This window comes from Cyrtonyx montezumae, unplaced genomic scaffold (genome assembly GCF_038088225.1).
Source record: "Cyrtonyx montezumae isolate F1298 unplaced genomic scaffold, pur_monq_1.0 scaffold_2, whole genome shotgun sequence".
Classification (NCBI taxonomy): Eukaryota; Metazoa; Chordata; class Aves; order Galliformes; family Odontophoridae; genus Cyrtonyx; species Cyrtonyx montezumae.
Genome location: NW_027071936.1, coordinates 36,690,820 through 36,709,972, shown reverse-complemented (window position 1 = coordinate 36,709,972; position 19,153 = coordinate 36,690,820). Strand labels below are relative to the sequence as shown.

The following is a 19,153-nucleotide window of genomic DNA, read 5'->3' as shown; positions in this document are numbered from 1 at the left end:
CCTGCCACATCATTCTGTTTGTGGGTAACTTGCCCAGTAGCTGAGTGGCCAAACTTCCCATGACTACATAATACAGGATCAAGTCCCTTAAGGATGCATTTTTTCTTCACATTAATGTTTCATTTTTTTGTAGGTTGGTGCAGGAAGCTTGTGCTTGAGTAATCCATCAGTTAACAGTCTGAAGTCTTCTTTCACAGTAAGCCTAAAGAATCAACTGCTCAGCAAAGCAGCATCTTGAGGTTTTAATGAACTACACCCTGTGATGATGGAATTGCTTTCACATTCTCTCTGGTTACTGCCCTTTCTGTGACATTCACATATTGTCAGTGCAGTCCTTTTCTGACCACTGCTTTCAGTATAGCTGTCCATTTGAAATAAACAACTGCTGTTGAAATGCGGTGTGAAATGTGGGGAGGGGGAAAAGAAATAACAAAAAGACAGATACTTGAATTTCCCTGTAGTAAACATGGTTTTATTAGATAATTTTTCTGTGGACTTATATGACTGTAAAACTCTTTTGTACAGACTTATGCAAAATTGTAGTATTCATAGAGAATTGAACATTTTCAAACTATGTTATTTCAAGATTTGTACTAATATTTGCTAAGGTACATGGCTGCGTATTGTAAAAATGGACTAGTGTTCATCTCTGCATGAATGATAACAAGTGTTCAGTTTCCTGAGCTTCAGATATTGTACCGTGAAATGAGACTCCTTGTCACATGGTGGCTAATCCAATCGTAATAGCTGGCAACTTGTGTGTAGACGCCAGGGTGACCGGCCTCCCCACAGTTTTCCCCCCAACTCACAACACCCCAGACATACGCCACATTTTCTGCATCAAAGCAGACCAGGGGACCTCCTGAATCACCTTTGCAGCTGTCAATGGAGCCATCATAAGTACCTGCAGCAAAAAAGTGGGAAAAAAAAACCAACCCAAAAGTAAGTTTATGCAAACTAGCACGCAGAGTAGAGCTCAGGAGGTCTTTTAGATCCATGTCACTTCCTGACAGATGCCTGCCTAACAGTCACCAGTACTGGAAATTCCCAACTAATTTGGTCTATTACTTAATTATTTTGAAGTTCAGGCCCCCGCTCCCCTTGTTTTCACGTCAGAGATCGGATTTTTGTTCTATTTTTGTAGCAGAGAAGAATTCAGACATATAATAAATCTTCAGACATAGTTTATAAGAAGTGGACAGAAGGTAGAAGGAAAGGAGATTAGTAGATTGATCCCCCTGGAAATTAAGCTATCATAATATTCATATTGCTCTCCATCTGCTCTTGGTGTCCTCTCTACCCAGTAATGCATTGGCTAGTTTCATCTGAGCTATACAGAAGCAGAAACCTCAAAATCAGTTTCTCTACAAGCTTTATGGCAAAAGGTGGGCAGGTCCAAGGGGAGTACATGAATGATGGGATGCTAGAGGGTGCAACTGTCTTTAGCAGAGTCCTAGCAGATATGGCACTTAAAGCACTGACCCTCTGGAATAGCAGGTAACAGCTCTGAGACACAATGTATAGGCTACAAGTTTCTGGGGTTTCAAAGCTACGTGTTTCCAATTTATCAAATGCACCAATTGTAGAAATAAATAAATAAAGAAGAAAGAATATGTTATTGGCAAAAGCTTGCTAGAGAATTAGAATACAGTTTATGATTTGTCCCATAGACTCAGGAAAAGTGTGTGAAAACATCCTTACTCCTCCTTTCTACTTGGTTGATTCACTAGTATGGAGGAACCCGTACTAAGCAAGACTCCCCATGTTTTTAAACATGTAACCTCTTCCTTGAGTCTTTCCCTTATTGAGAAGGTGGTTTTTGAGTGTTTCAGGATTAGAAATACTAATCCTACAAAGCTAGGTGTTGTTGCCCTTACTCAGTAGAATTAACATGACCTCATACAAGTAACCCCAGCAGATACCAGTCCTTAATTCCAAAATTTGTCTCTGCATTTGCATTGTACTGAATTTATTCACAAATGGTTAAGCTTTTTTATCCAGTTTTTATTTGTCGTGTTGCATAGTTTGTTTAAATATTGCCTTTACTTTAAAGAACAGTTGAAACTATCTGTCCTGTTAAGTCGAAAGCTCATTGTTCTTCAAGACGTGTTTGGCAATACCTTTTGTTACTTGAAAAGCAAAAATGTGCACTCAAAATGCTTATTTTAGTATTAGGAATGACAAGCAGTTTCCTGGCCAGACTAATCTTTGTTTGAAAAGTTTATAGTATTTTTCCTGGAGTGAGGTTTAGTGGTAGAAAATAGTAGATGAATAGTCACATGCTAGTCAATAGGACTATGAATGTGCTCCAAAAAAAGGCATTTGCTTAAATATGTTCCTGAACCAGAATAAAATAGAGGCAGGAGGAAGTTCAGTGGGCTGTAAAGTGCTCGTGTGTTTAGAAAACATGACTCCAACTGTGTGCAGAAATTTGCCCACAATCACTGCAACTTGGCATACTGTCACCATAACTGTTTATAAATAGATAATAGCAGATAACTGTAGGCTCCAATGACTAGTATTTTGCTAATGATGATGTTGCATTTGGTTTATTGTATTTTCCAAGTCTAAATGATTCCAAGCCAATATATCAGACTTAAAAACTGTGTGCTTGATGGTAAAGAAATTACAGTAAGAAATACTATAATACTTGCCTGCACAAGCCATTTTTTTAAAAAATCGTCCTGGGTACATTTCAGAACAATTCTGAAATAAATTAACATTTCCCCACTTGAGCACATATTGTTTGGTATAACCTAGAAAAGAAAATAATGAACTTTTCTAAATTTAAATTGGTAAATGCATATGAAACACTTTTAATATCCTGAATTGAAAGTTATAGATTTGTTTATCTACTGATTGTAATCTTAAATTTTATAAACCAGGTACCTTAAACTGCCACTAACACTCCCCCAAATGCGTTGCCATACATTACCCATATTTTTTCAAAATAAAAACAAAGAGGTTTAATTGCAGTATTAAATGCAGTAGTTTCAATTTTTATGTTATTTTTACTCCTTCCATTTGTTATTTTCTTCATTTTTTTCCATGTTTTCCATATCAAGGTTTCTAGACACTGGGAGACCAGTATATTATTTTCTGTGAAATGGAAAAATGTCTCTGATCATCCTCATTACCTTTCTTTTTCAAAAAGATGAGGGGATTGGACCTTGCAGTTACAGATGAGTTATGTACTACAAGCTTAAGGATCTGAATGCTGCCATCTCACTCCTGCCATAGCATTCCTGCTCTCTTGCTGCAATGTGCTGCCATGGAGTCAGGGAGCAGATACAAAAGCAAACTGAACATTGCCTTTTGTCAGGTTAGTTCTCAAACAGAGGTGTCCTCCAGACCAATTTACTGGGACAAGAGACAAAGCAGTACAAAAACAACTGACAGCCAGATGTCAGTGGCCTGTATTGCTGTGCTCAGCCTCTTGTGAGTGCTTTTCATGCTCCACTCTTCAGCCTTTTCAATATAAGGGCTAACCACTGTTGGAAAAACACTGATAAAAATAATATGTTTTAATAGTAAACTCAGAATCAAATACCTTTCTCTAGTCCCCATCCAGAAACCTTGCATTTATCGCCGGCCTTGAACATATACTCTGACCAGGGGATGCAGGCAGGTGTGCTGTATTTCAGGGAGCACTCTCCTTTTCCGTGACCTTTCAGCTCCAGCAGAGCGATGTCATTTTCGTATGTTGCAGCATTATAATTCTCATGGATTATCAGTTGCTTCAGTCTGTAAGTGTCTGTCTCTCTGTCATACTGTATTGTATCCAACAACCCAATCCAGACACGGTATTGATGAACTCGAGTCGCTCTGGAAGAAGAGCCAGTGAAATAAAATGTTTTGGAGTCTACCACAAGCATTGTATGTTTCAGTTAGTCATACATTTTCACATTTTATCAAAGTTTCTGTAGAACAAAAATTCATATTACATACATATAGTTTTTTTCAGGACTTCTGTGTCCAGGTTGTTCTGAAGCAAAAGGAACACTTTTTTTCTGAGTTCTGTTACACTTTTTTTCTGAGTTCTGAAGCTAATACAGAAAGACAGTACAAAAAGGCCAGTGTGTTTAGTGCCCTCACAAAGAGGAAGCGAGGATTATGCCTCTGATGTCAGATGGAAGTAGAATGAGCAAATATACATGGAATGCTGGGATGGGATGGTCATTCCTTCCTGATTCTGCTGGTTCTGGGAAATATGTGGCACCAGGGACATTCTCAGGGGGCAGGTGCTGAGAGGAGATTACTCATAATTACTTTCTTGCACACTGACAGAATACTCTGTCTTTGAATCCTTCCCATCGTTAATGGGAAAAGTAAGTCAGTGATTTTAATTGTTTTATTGAATGGGCAAGCAAAAATTAGCAACCAAGCAGCTGGAAAGAGCAGTAATGCACAGATTCGTCTTTCTGACTTTGCAAGGAAATCATTTCTCAGGTTGTTGCTTTTACCTGACACAGTGTGCAGCAGTCAGAACCCAGCAGCCACCTATATAAACCCCTCCACAGTACACCGTTGCACCTTCAGTGCCAGTTTCTTTAATTGCCACTTGCCAAGGAAATTCACCCTATTAAAATGACAGAAACCCAAATAATATGAAAAATAGCACAATGATAATTTCATCCATAAAGGGAAACACCATATCACCTCGTCTCCTTGACTAAATCCGCTATTGAGAAATGTCTGTAATTTGGGCCGTGTATTCTAAACTACAGTAATTTTGTTCAGTCTTCTGATATTATACAATGTCTCCCTCCCCAACTTTTTGTCAAGAAACTCCTAAAAAAAGCCTGGTAGAGGATCTGACCTGGTATGATCAAATGTTACATTTATGACTATAATTATCATACGTCGCCATAGTATTAATTATTTTGCTGGATCATATTCAATGCATACTTGCACTGTAATGTAGTATGTTGCAGCTTGGTATTTTACCTTATGAATCGTGCTTCTCTTTATATTCATTCAGTGCAATTGCCACTACTAATGTAAAACATGAAATTAGTGTTGTAGTTAATTTTTTCTTTATTTCTGTACATTTTAACAGAAGGACAATAATGACCATTTAAATTGTTACTGAATGAACACGTGACCCTATATCTGTAAGGTTTGGTTGTGTGTGTGTGGGGGGGGGTTACTATTAATTTTTACCTTTCTTGCAATTTGTCCACCTATGATTCTTTTCCGTCGAGTTAATGTGTGATTTACAGCACCGCAGTTTATTTGGGGAAGAAATGTCTTTGTCAATTTTCTTTCTTTAAAAAAAAAGAAAAATATGTCTCAGAATTCAAGGATTCATTCTCTGTACATGGAGACAGACTTATCTTTACCTTGAAATCATGAGTGCTGTGAGTATGCAGGTAGCTGAAGTGGCAGGAAAGCAAAAGACCTGGAATGTTACATCTGTTTTTGCTTTGAAGATTACTTCTGTCTTAGCATCACATTATTTCCCTTTATTTTTCATTGCTGACATCATTCAGGTAAATAATTTCAAAGCAGTTGCCACAGACTTGCTTAGAGTTCACCTCTATCCATTGCTAATACATATAGATGTGAATACTGAGGCAGGATGAATTATTATTGTTGTTGAGATTACTGGAAAACTAGCCAAATAGTTAAGCCTCAGAGTGTGTGCTACTAAACCACAAAGTTCATGTAGGTGAGCATTGCAGGTCTGGCTGAATGGCTGGTAGCTAGAAAGCCACTAAGAAGAAAGTATGCAGTTTTGTGTGGGGTTACTTACCTGCATCCATACTGTGATTTTCAACATGTTTTGGTTTGCCTGTAGTGGAATAATAGAATACTAAGAATATTTATAAATATTTATATTGTTCTGTTACTTGAATGTTTGGTTGTGTACCAAAATAATGATACATTTTTAACTGGGTAGGTGCATACCCTTTCATGTGGGCAGAAACACTCTGTAAGTATTGTGCCTGCTGTGTCCATTCTTCCTCGCCATTCTTTGCTGCCACAGCTTACACATGACAGATACTCATTTATAACTACATGGCATCTCCTCTTTTCTAGTCTTCCTGGCCTCCTTTGTTGTTTCTCTTTTTTTATTTGCTAAAGTGATAGACTTCTATTCCTGGAAACACCAGAAATTCCTCCTCCTGCTCCATCAATCTTCTGGAGCTTTCTAAAGCCCAAAGGAGCATTAGGTAAAGAGGTAAAAGGATTTATATATTTTTTGTTTCCAATTTAGTTGCTGCTTCTCTGTACTCTGTGCCTCCTTTAACAGAGTAAGGGAGTGTATTCAACACAAGAGGTAAATTAAATGCTTCCTGAATCTGGTTTGTCAGCTTTTATTCAAACAAAATACCCATTGAATTCACTTCCTAAATGGAGGCTGAGGATTGGCTCTGTTCTCATGTTACTGACAGCAGTGTTTACTTTTAGGGTTCAGTTTACCTTTACCAATTACCATGTACCGAAAATGTTTACTTTTTGGCTTTAGACTTAGTCTCTTATCTAAAATATTCTAAGTTCAAAACAAAACAAGATATTTTCAATGGTAAGGAGAACAGTACAGATGAACTATTATATTAACAACCTAGTTAAATTAATTCCTTTATGCACCAGGATATTCCTGCCTGCTCCATCTATGTTTTCTTGCCAAAAACAGGATACCAGTTTGATAGATGGCCACGTATGCAAAAGACATGATCTGCTTTAAGCCTACTAAAACATCATCTCTTTCTTTTGTCCTTTAGTTTTTTTGTCATTTATTTCTAGCAGGAAGGGACGGAAAAGTATGTAACTTTTTCTTAGTCTCCCAGTATGTGTAACATAACATCAATAAGACTAATTCTTGCATTTATTTTGGTTTTGCTAATCTGATAAATGATTTAATGATATGCATTGTGTAGTCTGTAGGTTTAATTTAGTGTAACAAAAGGAAAAGGAAAAAAAAGAAAAATACATCTTAAAAAGAAACCTGAACAGAGAGCTTGAGCTTCATCCTCTCCTGTTAGGCAGTCAACTTCTTTGTTACACACATTCTTATTTGGAATACAGATATTTGATTGACAGTGGAAACTGTTGTTTCTGCATTCTGTGATATAAAAGAAATAAAACAGTAAAGCACAGGACCATATGATTCAGCAACCTCACATAATTAGAGAGCTTCTTAAAATACAAACCTGATAAAATATCCATGTTATGGGGGACTTTGCTATTTATAAATCGATCCTGAAAGTAGGGTCTGTAAATGTAAAATAAGTGAATCCCTGACTATGCTCATTTTACTAACTTGATGTTTTAAAATTTATGAGTTTAAGAAAGATCTTATTTTACTTTAAGATAGTTCATTGAAAAAAAAAAAAAACAAAAACCCCAGCAACACATAGTTTTGTTTGATTACTGTCAGTTTTGACCTACTGAAGATACATTTAATTCTAATACAGTTAGGCTTTGTTTCTTTGTTTTTGTTTGTATCAACAGCCTGCTAAGTTATCTCATTATTTCTTATCAGAAGAAATCCAGATCCTCAGAGCTCAGTTGCTTGTTTTGGAAATTTTCATTATTTATATTATTATAATTATCTAACTGTAGAATCATACAACTTTTTTGTATTTTCCTATACAGAAACTGTAGTTTTCTTACCTTAATATAGTGACTTTGCAATAGAGACTTTATTGTTACGTCACTGTAAGAATTCCTTGGGGATGGTTTCCTGCTGAAATGTTTTTTCAACAGCTGAGAAAATAAATTATTACCTTTACAGCACAGTTCATCACTTAGGTCTCCACAGTCATTTATACCATCACAGGTTTTAGTCACAGAAATGCACTTGTCATTCGCGCAGTTGAACTCACCAGCTGAACATTCTGTACAGTGAGATGAAAATGAAGTTAGTTCGTAACTGCCCAAGGAAATACTCAGCTTACACGTTTTATTCATTCAGCAGTTTGGCCTGTCAAAAGTAGGTGTCTTGAGGCCTAGTTAAGTAGAATCTTTATTTTAATGTATTCATTGCCTCCTCTTCAAACTTTCAATGTGACTACTTATTTTTCTCCTACAACTCTCAGTAACCTGGCAAAATGAATCTTTATTTCTTCTAGACATGGACTAAAGCAGAAATGATAGCTCCAGTTGATCGCTGAAAGCAAGACCAAAGGAAGAAGTAGGAGGTTGTCACCTATCTCCTTATCAGTTAACCTAGGAGGGACAAGAGCTGTGGGATATAACGTGCCTTGGAAGGGATGGGGGAACAACCAGAACTGTGGGTGGAATTTGTCTACTTTTGCTTAGTATCTGTCAAGAAATTCTAGGAGCAACAGTGAATTATTTTCCAGTCATAAATTCAAGATTGCCTCAGTTGTCTTAAATGTTGCAAAAGGATTATTTAAAAAAAAAAAAAAAAAAAAGATAAAAATCAAAAGAATTCATTGCAGGTTTGCAGTGGCTGAGATTTCAGCAGAATAGATCCTTAATACATTTATTTCAAATAAACTTAACATGAAGAGCTTTAAGTAGATTTAAAGCCAAAAAAAGTCACTAACCTCGGATAATTTTCTGGCACTGGAGGCTAACAAATCCCTCATTACTAGTTCTCAGTTTCTTCTCTATGTAACATTCAGCAAGACTTGTCTCTAGGCCTCTGCAAGTTACTTGGAAACAGTGTGATGGTTCTGTGATATTGTAGTCAGTGTGGTAATATTCAGCACCTCTGTAAAGATACAAATAATAATAACAAATTCTGTAATTTCACAATGGGTTGTCTGCTGCTTTTATTGCTTAGAATTTATATGATTTTTCCCAGTGTTAAAGACCTTTGATCATTGCTAAGGAAATTAAAAAAATACAGATTTCCCATGGAGTGCTGTAAGAGTAAGGAGGAAAATAGGAGATATTTACTTCGGAAGAAAAGGTTAAACAAAGAGCCAATTTTTGCCATCATAGAACTGCCACAGAATCTATGACACTGTTATCTCAGTTGCTGTGCATGGTGATAGAAACCATCTTGCTTGAGGCTGAGTACAGGTGGTGTCATCAAAACCAACACATACTGAGGAAGCTGAGGCCATTGCAAGATTGGCATTCATTAATCACCTGAATGTTATCCTCTAAACAGTGAGATTCTCCTCTACCTTAAGTATATATGGAGTGAGTAAATAAATAACTGGAGAGACTTGCAATGAGAGTCAAAGGCTGAATGCTCTGTCCCAGGACAAACCTTTCTCTATGCTATCAAAAAAATGTTGGAATCAGGACTGGGAAATATTGAATTCTCATCTACAAGGGACAAATGTAGGCATTGTGAGAGCATTCTTAGTCTCTGTGTAGGGTTGGAGAGGCAGTCCTATCTGGCTTAGTTATGTTATTGTTTAAAATGATTATGTACAGGATACATAGTTGACTCTTTATGATGACTACAAAGTGTAACTCAGTCATTGCTGTGGTCTCAGGAAAAAGAACAAGCTGTGTATGGCTTCTGCTGTTTCTGGTGGGCAAAGCAAGCAATGCTGGCAGGTCAAGGAATGAAGAAAAAATCCTGTGTTCTGATTCTTGTTAGTCTGGCTGGTGCAAGTAGCAAAACAGAGCTGTACCATTTGGCCAGCCAGTTTAAGAAACTTTTCTCTACAGGCAGTTCATTGCTCAGAGCCATCTGGGGATTGTCTATCGATGCACTTTCTCTTACACAGACCAGAGGGAAAACTCACCTATCAGAGTCTGGCTTTATTTTAAAGGTAAAATACTGATGGTTTAAACAGTGTTATTTGTAAGAAAATGCAGAAATCTATGTTTTGGCTTTTGGTTTCCAGAAGCTTTATTGTAGCCAATTGTTCGTGAATTTTCTCTTAACAGTTGGCTGACTCACTGACCTTTATACAAGCATCACTATGTGTTCACATCCATTGCAATCACAGAGAGAAGTTCCCAAACTTACAATTCAAAGCCAAGGTGTCTGCAGGCCACGTTTGCTTCATTCATAGTCCACTTGCTGTCACATACAAAAAGGTCCTCGTTATTCACAGGTTTTACTTGAAGCAAAAGTGAATCGTTACAGACCAAAGAGATTTTAAATGTTTCTAGAAAAAAAAATTAAAATCCCAAATAAAATTGTATTCTATGGATGTATCTAGTGGAAAGACAGTACAGGAAGAAACCAGACCTAAAGTATGTTGTAGATATCCAGAGTTCGTATGGAATGAACAGTAGGTTGGGAATCAGAACCTTGAAGTATTATTGCAGATTTTTCTGAGAACTGACAGGCTTTGAGCCTGTCTCTTTTTCAAAATATACAAGCTTCAGAAATGAGGATAACAGTAAGCGTGCTTACAGCAACATGGTGACATTGTCAGCTCCTGCTTCTGTACCTCCAGCACTTTTGTAGCAAAACTTGTGCTGTTTGCAGTAGAGCTAAGGTCATCAGCTTCCCAAGCCTCAACTTACTGACTTATTGAAGGCATAAGGGGAGTGAGAGGAACACAGAGTCTCTTTGGTGCTTTTCAGCAGCATAAGCAAAGGTGAATTTTGTCACCCCAATGGCAATAGACCAAGCTGCTGCTTTAGTGGGGGAGAGGGGTGGTACTGGAGCAAGGACAGGGCAGGAGAGCTCTAGCCCAGCTGGCTGCTTCTCCTGAGATAAGTAGAGCCAGGGCTGGAAATTGGGTGGGGAGAATGACTGCTTCTGCTAAGGGAGCCCACCCATCTATTTAGTGGAGCCATTTCTTCATGTCCTTAGCAAAGTTCGAGCTGATGAAGAAGAGAATTGAAAAGTAGTTTGATGCAGTGTAAAAACCAGGTGGAATTCATCTGGTGGTCAGCATACCAATCTGCCAATTACTTCATTTTTTTAATGAAAATCAACATGTACTGTACAATTTCAGGGAGATGTCTTTGTCATGTTTTTACTAGTGCAAGGAAATACAGATGAGTTTTCTGAGCTGTAAATAGTAAAGATTGTACTTGACCATAAATGAATGACTGATACATTAAAAAAAAAAAAAAAGAGATAATAATACCTGTAGACACGCATTTTCCTGTGTTCAGAAACTTTGCTTCGGGACGTTGACACTCATAGCTCTTTAGGTGGCAGTAAGTATGAAAGTGCTTTCCAGTGGTAGAACAAACTGAAGTGCCATTCTTTGGACACTGGTAGGGAAGCTTACAAAGGCATTTTCCCTCCACACATCGTTCCCATGGGTGACAAAAAACTTTCTTACAGGACTTGTGTGTGTATTTGTTGCTTACACATTCTTCTATGAGGTAATTGTCTTGCTCAACTGGCTGAGCAGGCTCAACATGTGAAAACTGTTCTTCTGAAATGCTAGATGCTGCATTCTGCAAGGCACAAATTGAAAAAATACCAAAACCAACCAGTGAACAGGACTAGAGATTGCACCAGAGGTTCTGCAGATCCCTTACAAAGCGTTTGTGAGCCTTTTTCTATCTCGTAAGCATGGAAGTACTAAATATTATCTGTAGTGTTTATCCCCTTCTCCTTGGGTTATCCATCTTTCTATTTTTCTCAGTTTTTTTTCTTTTTCAGATCATTCCCCAGGTGTGATCTTCACTGTTACTGATCACCCACAAACTATACTCTTCAAAAATCAGCTGACCTGCACAACAGAAGATGGTAAACATTTCAAGCTGGTGGTTTATAGCACATCACAGCAATGGAATTGTAAGCAAATTAAAATATAAGGGGAGTGAAACACCAGAAAAAATAAAACAAAATAAATAATAAAAGAGTAGCAACTTGATTTTTTTCAAGACCTTTTTATTGTCCCTGTTGAATTTAACTATAGCCAATAACTACTTGGAAAAAAAAATCTAAAATTAATGATTTGTTTCATTGCAAGTAACAAGTGTGTCTTCAAGTAACGTGAAAATTTAATGCCCCTCCCTGTCAGTTTTGTTCCTGGATCTTGCACAGCAGTGGGTTTGCAGTGTGGTTTCTGGTTATTATGGACTGCAAGGAGTGCTCCTGGTCCCTCCATCTGACTGTCTTAAGGTGAGCGATAACACCTATTCTGGCAGCTCTCTGGTTATTCCATTGTTGGCTGAGCGTTTTTGCTCACTAAGATCTGAGGGTAGGGGGAATGTTGAAACATGAAAACTATGAAGCTAGACTTTACATAAAAATGAGAAAGAAAAGGCAGTTGTCAGATGGGATTTAACAGCTTTGAGTGCTTTCACTGAATCAACAGAGCCAAAGTTTAAAGTTCTCATGAAGAAATCCTGGCCTTAGTAAAGGCAGTGGGAATGTTGCCGGAGCAGAATTTAATCCGAGTTCCTCCCACCCTTTTAAGGGCTGTATAATCGTATTAAATTCTTCCTGTTCTCAGGTCAGTAGAATCCTATGCATTATCTTTACATTTACATACCAAACTGTGAGCCAGACCCGGCTTGGCCTAACTCCCATATTGCACTAGAAGTTTCTCATTAGTTCTGACTGAATAGCAACAAAATGTGCTGATCTTTATCTACGGGTTTTTCTGAAAAGTTCAGGGTATGCTGAATGTGTAACCCATCAGGACTTCCTGAGAGGCTTTTGCCAGAAGGGATTCTTCAACAGAACCTTTCTGAGCTCAGCCAGACTTGTAAGTTGGCATAGGATCCCAATTAAAAGCTTTTCCAGAAGCCTGTTATCATAAACCTCAGATAGAACCGATACATGGAGGAGAAACAGCAGGATTCAAATTTTCAATCTGAGCTAAAACAGATGTATGAAATGCAAATGCTATGAAGGTAATTTAAAAAAAAAATCCACTGTTTCAGTTTTTATAGTAATAAAATTGTTTTAACTGTTGGCTGTTGTTTATTTTTAAAATAAACGGATACCATAATAAAATAATTTCTTACCTGTGCTTGACAGAAACAAAAGTGAGAGAAGCAAACCAAAAGAACCACCACCACTCTCATGATGAAGTTTTATCTCTTTGTAGAGAAATTCCCCTGGCCAGGATCTACCCCATTGCCAGTTGTTAGGTTTAATTTTTAACCATTGGTAAAATACTTTGAAGCAGACTCAGAAACAATTATGGGAGCCTTAACTATGAACGGATCAGTCTGATCTCTCCACACGGTTCCCACACCATTCAGCCTGTTTTACTGTAAATAATGAAGAGAGAACCAAAGGAAAGCCCTTGAAGCCAACGATTACAAGGGAGTGCTTAGCAGGGTCTCTCTCTCCCCTCTTGTTGCTAAAGGAGACCGATGGAGCCCAGGGGCCACCTCCTGGCAGCAGGCAGCCAGCTCTGCAGGGCGCTGTAAGGGGAGATGCGTTCTTATGTGAGATACGTATGTCCGCACGCAGGCAGACAGACGGAAGAAGCAACTCTATTAACTCCGTGCCATCGTGTGAGAGCAGAACCAGCTAAGGTTTGCACAGAGAACTGCTCGGGCAGCGGCCAAAGCTCAGAGCATCCGCCCATACGCGCGGTTTCCAGGAGAAACGCGCTCTAGCCCGGCACAACTGAGCAGCAGCCCCCGCGAGGACCCTTTTGCGACAGTGCAGTTGGGCGCTCGAGCCTCCTTTACGGCGGGCGGGCGGGCGGCCTTTCCGGCGCGTGATGATGACGTCACGCGCGACGGCGACGCTCTCATGGACGCTGGGTACGCACGTGTGAGCGGCTTAGGCGGGCGGCGTGGGTTGGGGTGCGTGCGGACGGTTGTTAGGGTCGTTAGAGCCTTTGGTCTGCTCTCAGGGCCCGGCGCCGTGTCCGGGGAGGCCGCCCCGTGGGAAGCTGGCTGCTCGACGCCTCTCTGTGGGGCTGCGGTTGCGGAGCGTGGTGCGCGACCATGATATGGTCAGTCACTCCTGATGGGTAGCCGTTGCTGTAGGATCTAAAGTTGGAGAAGATCTCTAATGATCTCATCCAGTCCAACTATCGACCTATCCCCACCGAGCCCGCTAGCCACGTCCCTCATGTGTGTTCTAATGTGTGTGTTGTTTAAGGGAGAAGCTTGATAATGACGTGTATGCGTGTTTTCAGTCGGGTGGCTGTTAAACAGGGCCGTCGGGGGACCTCGATTCAGACAGCACGTTAAACAACAAATACTTCTTAAAGAACTGATTTCCGTCTGCAACGCAGGAGGCAGTAGAAAATGTCCTTTCGTGGAAGAGGAGGAGGTGGCGGAGGGCGAGGAGGAGGAAGAGGAGGAGGCGGCTTTAATCGCGGAGGAGGTGGCGGTGACAGAGGTGGCTTTAATCGTGGTGGACGAGGTGGCTTTGGACGGGGAGGTGGACGAGGAGGCTTCAACAGAGGCGGATATGACCAGGGCCCTCCGGAGAGGGTAGTTTGTAAGTCACTTGCAGACGCTGTATTTTTTAACGTGCAGTAAGTGTTGAAGATCTTCAGCTTGTTTGTTCTTTATTTCAGTACTGGGAGAGTTCATGCATCCGTGTGAAGATGATCTTGTTTGTAAATGTAAAACAGAAGAAAACAAGGTGCCTTATTTCAATGCGCCAGTGTACTTGGATAATAAGGAACAGATTGGCAAAGTGGATGAAATTTTTGGGCAGCTACGAGATTTTGTATCCTTCACAAATCCTGTTGGCTTGTTTGGTGGGTTTGCCCTAAAATGTGAAAATAGTTGATTACTTAGTCCTAGTTTATATGCTTAAAACAGGCTTAGAACGCCCTTCCAATCTGAATGCGTTAATTTACAGATTTACTTTTTGCACGAGAATTACTTGAAGTTCATAAACGTTTTCTTCTTATAATAGCATACCAAGAAATATAAAGGGAGCTCAACTGTATTTTCCAGTTCCTTAACTCCCCATTTAATCTTGAATACTGTTGAACAGCCAGCAGATCACAAATAACCATCCTTGCATTTTTGAAAGCCACAGAATCCATACAGGGTTGTCTGTGGAGTTACAGAGAGCATCCACTAAGGTGCTGTAGGATGAAATGGAGCTTGTGATTGTATTGAGTAGCTGTGCTGGCCCATCTCTTTCCACAACTAGGCACAAAGTTGTTCAAAGCTGAGACAGTCATAGCAAAGCCACTGCAGCATCCACATTGATCTGGATAAGTGTCAGAGATGGTAACTTGTCAAGCAGATATGTTTCTTTGTGGTTACATTTTCATGTATTCTTTTCTGCTGGTATGTTGTTTACACCTTAATACACGGGAAGGAAAAAGTAATGTTTCTACAAAATACTGTCTTTATAACTATGAGAAAAATTAGAAGCAGTTATTCCTGATCATGAAGTTGTAATATTTCACTTGCAGTGGTGATGTTTAGCTTCATTTGTAAAATGTGAATTTAGAGAATGTCTGAAGTGTCTAAATTCTTCCATGTAATAATCAAAAGTGCTACTTCTGACGCTTTGTTTCTGGTGTGTTCCTTAAAGAAGCTAACAGTATTTTTCAGTGAAACTGTCTGAGAACATGAGAGCCTCTTCATTCAAAAAAATGCAAAAGGTTAGCTGATTTTCAGTAACAGAATTCTGTTGTGTGTCGTCAGTTACACATGTAATAAAAGCTTTAAGAGATTTGATTGACTTTAAATCTAGCTGTCCTTTGAGAATGTTTTTTTTACTCATCCTTTTCACTTTTACATCTGTCATGCTGTTCTCCTAAAGAACAAAAAAAAAAAGTAAGATGTAATGAATGAAACTTAATAAGTATGCATATCATCTGTATTTTAATAACTTCATAACGCTGATTTATTCTGTATATGATTTATTTTGCTCATTGCAAAATGCAGTTTGGCACAATGAGTTAAGACCAAATTTTGACTGTTAACAATTTAACCTCGATATTCTCAAAGCCTAATGGAACTCTTTCCTGCAGTTTTACATTGATCCAGCAAAGTTGCTACCCCTTCAGAGATTTTTACCAAGGCCTCCTGGAGAAAAAGGTGCTCCTCGAGGAGGCGGTAGAGGAGGACGTGGTGGAGGACGTGGAGGAGGAAGAGGTGGTGGTAGAGGTAAGACCCCAAAAATGAAAGCTGCAGAGTGGTTATTTCATTTGTTTGTTTGGTGAAGTTACTGTTCTGTACTTGAATAAACACATCTGTTGACAAGAAAAATGATAAGCACTTTTCAGTTTGATAACTCAGTTTATGTTTGATGACTCAGTGGAAGAGACAGTGACGTCTTTCCAAAGCAAGAGCTAGTTTCTGTACCATCTCTCCAAAATGCAGAAAAGGAAGTACACTGATCTATAACCAAGTCAGAAAGCATGACTATTAACCAAGTTGCGTTAAAAGATATTAGATAATACCCATTCAAAATAATGAAAGCTGTATTTTTACTATGTTCTAAAATCTAGTTTGGACAAAACAGTTTAAATGCAGTGTTTGAGGGAAGGAGTAAATGACCTGGTAGTTCTCATCCTTTGCTTTTTAAGCATAGTCTGTGATATACTCAGCTGAAGTTGAGTTCTTACCACTCTGCCACCTTATGTGCAAGTTGGCATAAGTATTTCAAAGTTTTTTGTTCTGTTGCCTTGCGGATTTCATATATAATAATTGTAGTTAGCTTTTTTCATGACTGCTAAAAATTATATTGGAGTTTTATTAATGCATTAGTATATTAGACATCAGTTACTGGATATTCAACAACAGCTAAAATGCTGTAGATGGTCCTCAGAAGAGCTAAGTAGGATGAAGTAGTTAGCCATTTCTGATTTGGTTTAGTTTTCCTTTCAGAAACTGTCAGTGAACGAAGTTGTTATGTGTAACAGAATTTACATGCTTCAGAAAGTGTAATTTCTTTCCTATGTTCAGGAGGATTTGGAGGAGGAAGAGGTGGAGGAAGAGGAGGTGGAGGATTTAGAGGAGGTGGAGGAAGAGGTGGAGGAGGAGGAGGATTTAGAGGAGGAAGAGGTGGTGGAGGAGGTTTTAGAGGTAAGTGTGCAGATGTTATGTTTCCATAATAAGAATGGCTCTGGATTTCTAAAACTTCTAAGTATTAAACAGAACGCTGCATTTTCTTTTTCTCTCACATGGGTGTTCATAGTTTTATGTAAAAACTTACCATGCTTCCCAGTAACTTGTTTAAACCAAAGTTCAGTATTTTCTGGTTTTTGATGCTTTGTAAAGACCATGATAATTCCTACATGAAAAGGGTCTGTCTATAAGAGCAGACAACAATAAATTATTTTATCAATTTATGGAATTTTGTATATATAATGTATTTAACAGCGTCTGAGATAATCTGAATTAAGCATCTATGATAATGAATTAAGTGTTTTTCTTCCCTTTTAAAACAGGGAGAGGGCATTAAAAATGGATCAATCATAGTCCTCCTGCTGCTCACCACGTCATCTGCAGAAGTGAGGAGCAAGAAAAAAAAGTAGAAAAGACCGTGAAAAAATTGTTCATAAAGAGCTGGAAGCTATGAAATGACAATGACTGTCAACACATGAACAGAATATGCAGCCCTTGAAGAAGAATGGAAAACATACTTGAACTTTTTAAACTAAGACAAGGTTCAATGTTATTCTTAAACTGTTTGTTTCTGGCAAATGACTTAGTTGGTGCTTGACTTCATGTTGGAGTCTGGAGTAAACAAACTTTTTTGTAAGAAAAGCCCCTCTGGGTTCTCTGCATGCACATTTGTCAGCATGAACTTATTACCTGTGTGTGACTTGGATAAGATCTCTTGTTCTCATTGTTTTATATGATGTATTTTGGGTCACCCTAAAGAAGACGTGCTGTTTAAATAACCTTTATGGACCATTTTTTACAAACTAAACTTCAGATTTTTTGTCATTAGGAATTTTTTTAATGTATAATAATAAATACAAGGAGAGGAAAGTAACAAAGAATATTTTGTAGATTCTTCTCTCTGAATCTTAATGAAAACCAAAGGCATTAAGACACGATAAGATATTATTTAAGGAGTAACACAGAGTTAATTCTATTCTTAGGTCACCTCCTTGTATCTAATTTCGCTCATAACAAAATTGCTGAGAGTTTTTAACTGCTCCCCTCTTCCCCTTAGCCAGTTTTTCTTGAGGTTTTGATATCCTGATATATCACCTCTGTTGTGCGCTGAGCTTGCAGAGGGCTAAAATGAAATAGCCCATTGTGGAAATGCTGAGTCATGGCCTGAACCAGTGATAGAACAGCTGGTGGGAAGGTAGAGCCAACTCGGGAGCTCAGGTGCATGCAATGTACCAGTGACCAGAAGGGTTGGTGCCAGGATCCACCCCTTCCCAGACCTCATTTAAGGGTTGGCAGTGAAGGCGAGGGGATCTTGCTGGAGTTTCCTATCTGCAAGAGGCCTTCCAAAAGTAAGCAGCTTTTTTCCTTTGTTTCTTTGTCTGTGGCTGCTGCGTTTAGACTTGTCCTGGTTTGCTGCAGCCAAAGGCTTTTGTCACCCTGCTGTTATTGCTGTGCTTTCCAACACATTATAGCATTGTACCCATTATAATGCTCATCTGCATGCAGTGTTTTCAGTTTAGTATTGCTTTAAAAATACGTGGAAAATTCTGTATGAATACATTCCCAATCTCTCAAATCAGATGTATTATGAGGAGTGTTGAGAAGGTAGTAAGTGCCCCTTATTAAAGCACACAGAAGCACCATGTCATCTGTTTTTAACTTTGGAAATTAAGTAAGAATTGAAAAGAATCTTACTCTTTGGATTTCATCAGGAGCAAGGAGTCCATTGGCAGATCTCATACTAAGCATTTCTGAAGAGGAATATGTAGATCAATTGACATGAAAACATATTGAGCATCATGTTCAATGTGCATGAGAGTAATTTTCAGAATTGATTGTACTGTTGTACTTTTTATTTAATGAACATAATTTGAATGGAAATGGAAAATCGGTGCTAATAGCCTTTTGCTTACAAAAAGGAAGTGAGGTTATTTTTTAGTGTTAAAATTGGACAGCTACAGATCACTAACATACACATCTCTTAATTCTGAATTATTTCTGAAACAAAACTTGAAACAAGCTGGCAAGAAGTCTTCAAGAATTCAATTGTGTTGTCTGAACACTTGCTCTATATAAGATAGCAGTTAAAAATGTTTAAAAGAAACATTTAATTTTCTACTAGATCTGCTTTTATGAGAAGAAACCGAGTCTATTTGACCATGGCACCATCAGGAATTCTGGAATGCTGATTACTGTATTGGTATTACCACGCACTTAGTTTTAGTTAGGTCAATTAAATACAGATCTTTAAAAGCATTTAGTCTGTTTACTGTATGTTACTAAG

The 19,153-nt window shown here is 38.5% G+C and overlaps 2 protein-coding genes and 1 long non-coding RNA gene across 3 annotated transcripts; 2 read left to right on the top strand and 1 right to left on the bottom strand.

Annotated features, from left to right (window-relative positions):
• Positions 1–445: 445 nt before the first annotated feature.
• On the bottom strand, positions 446–13,148 carry CFI (complement factor I). Its single transcript, XM_065736896.1, has 12 exons — positions 12,829–13,148; positions 10,986–11,304; positions 9,908–10,049; positions 8,520–8,686; positions 7,734–7,844; positions 6,953–7,069; positions 5,756–5,794; positions 5,164–5,267; positions 4,464–4,579; positions 3,551–3,825; positions 2,655–2,756; positions 446–904 (listed from the first exon to the last, which is right to left on the bottom strand). Exons 1-12 carry the CDS (start codon positions 12,886–12,888, stop codon positions 687–689), a joined length of 1,770 nt encoding a protein of 589 aa, XP_065592968.1. The 5' UTR covers positions 12,889–13,148; the 3' UTR covers positions 446–686.
• On the top strand, positions 9,066–12,718 carry LOC136048952 (uncharacterized). Its single transcript, XR_010622244.1, has 2 exons — positions 9,066–9,707; positions 11,513–12,718. It is a non-coding gene; the product is annotated as an uncharacterized LOC136048952 (long non-coding RNA).
• A 458-nt stretch (positions 13,149–13,606) lies between the features above and the next one.
• Positions 13,607–17,378, top strand: GAR1 (GAR1 ribonucleoprotein). Its single transcript, XM_065736891.1, has 7 exons — positions 13,607–13,623; positions 14,061–14,269; positions 14,349–14,503; positions 15,339–15,398; positions 15,771–15,906; positions 16,708–16,827; positions 17,193–17,378. The coding sequence occupies exons 2-7, from the start codon at positions 14,074–14,076 to the stop codon at positions 17,204–17,206; spliced, it is 681 nt and encodes a 226-aa protein (XP_065592963.1). The 5' UTR covers positions 13,607–13,623; positions 14,061–14,073; the 3' UTR covers positions 17,207–17,378.
• The last annotated feature ends 1,775 nt before the right edge of the window (positions 17,379–19,153 follow it).

What these genes read in the sequence shown, in the direction of transcription:
- CFI (XM_065736896.1), bottom strand. Translation starts at nt 12,888, where the DNA reads ATGAGAGTGGTGGTGGTTCTTTTGGTTTGCTTCTCTCACTTTTGTTTC. An exon ending in AAATCACAGTATGGATGCAG is followed by an intron (nt 5,268 to 5,755) that starts GTAAGTAACCCC and finishes TTTTTTTTAAAG; the next exon opens with AAAGAAAATTGACAAAGACA. An exon ending in GTGGACAAATTGCAAGAAAG is followed by an intron (nt 4,580 to 5,163) that starts GTAAAAATTAAT and finishes TCATTTTAATAG; the next exon opens with GGTGAATTTCCTTGGCAAGT.
- GAR1 (XM_065736891.1), top strand. Translation starts at nt 14,074, where the DNA reads ATGTCCTTTCGTGGAAGAGGAGGAGGTGGCGGAGGGCGAGGAGGAGGA. An exon ending in CCCTCCGGAGAGGGTAGTTT is followed by an intron (nt 14,270 to 14,348) that starts GTAAGTCACTTG and finishes TCTTTATTTCAG; the next exon opens with TACTGGGAGAGTTCATGCAT. An exon ending in TTGGGCAGCTACGAGATTTT is followed by an intron (nt 14,504 to 15,338) that starts GTATCCTTCACA and finishes AGAAGCTAACAG; the next exon opens with TATTTTTCAGTGAAACTGTC.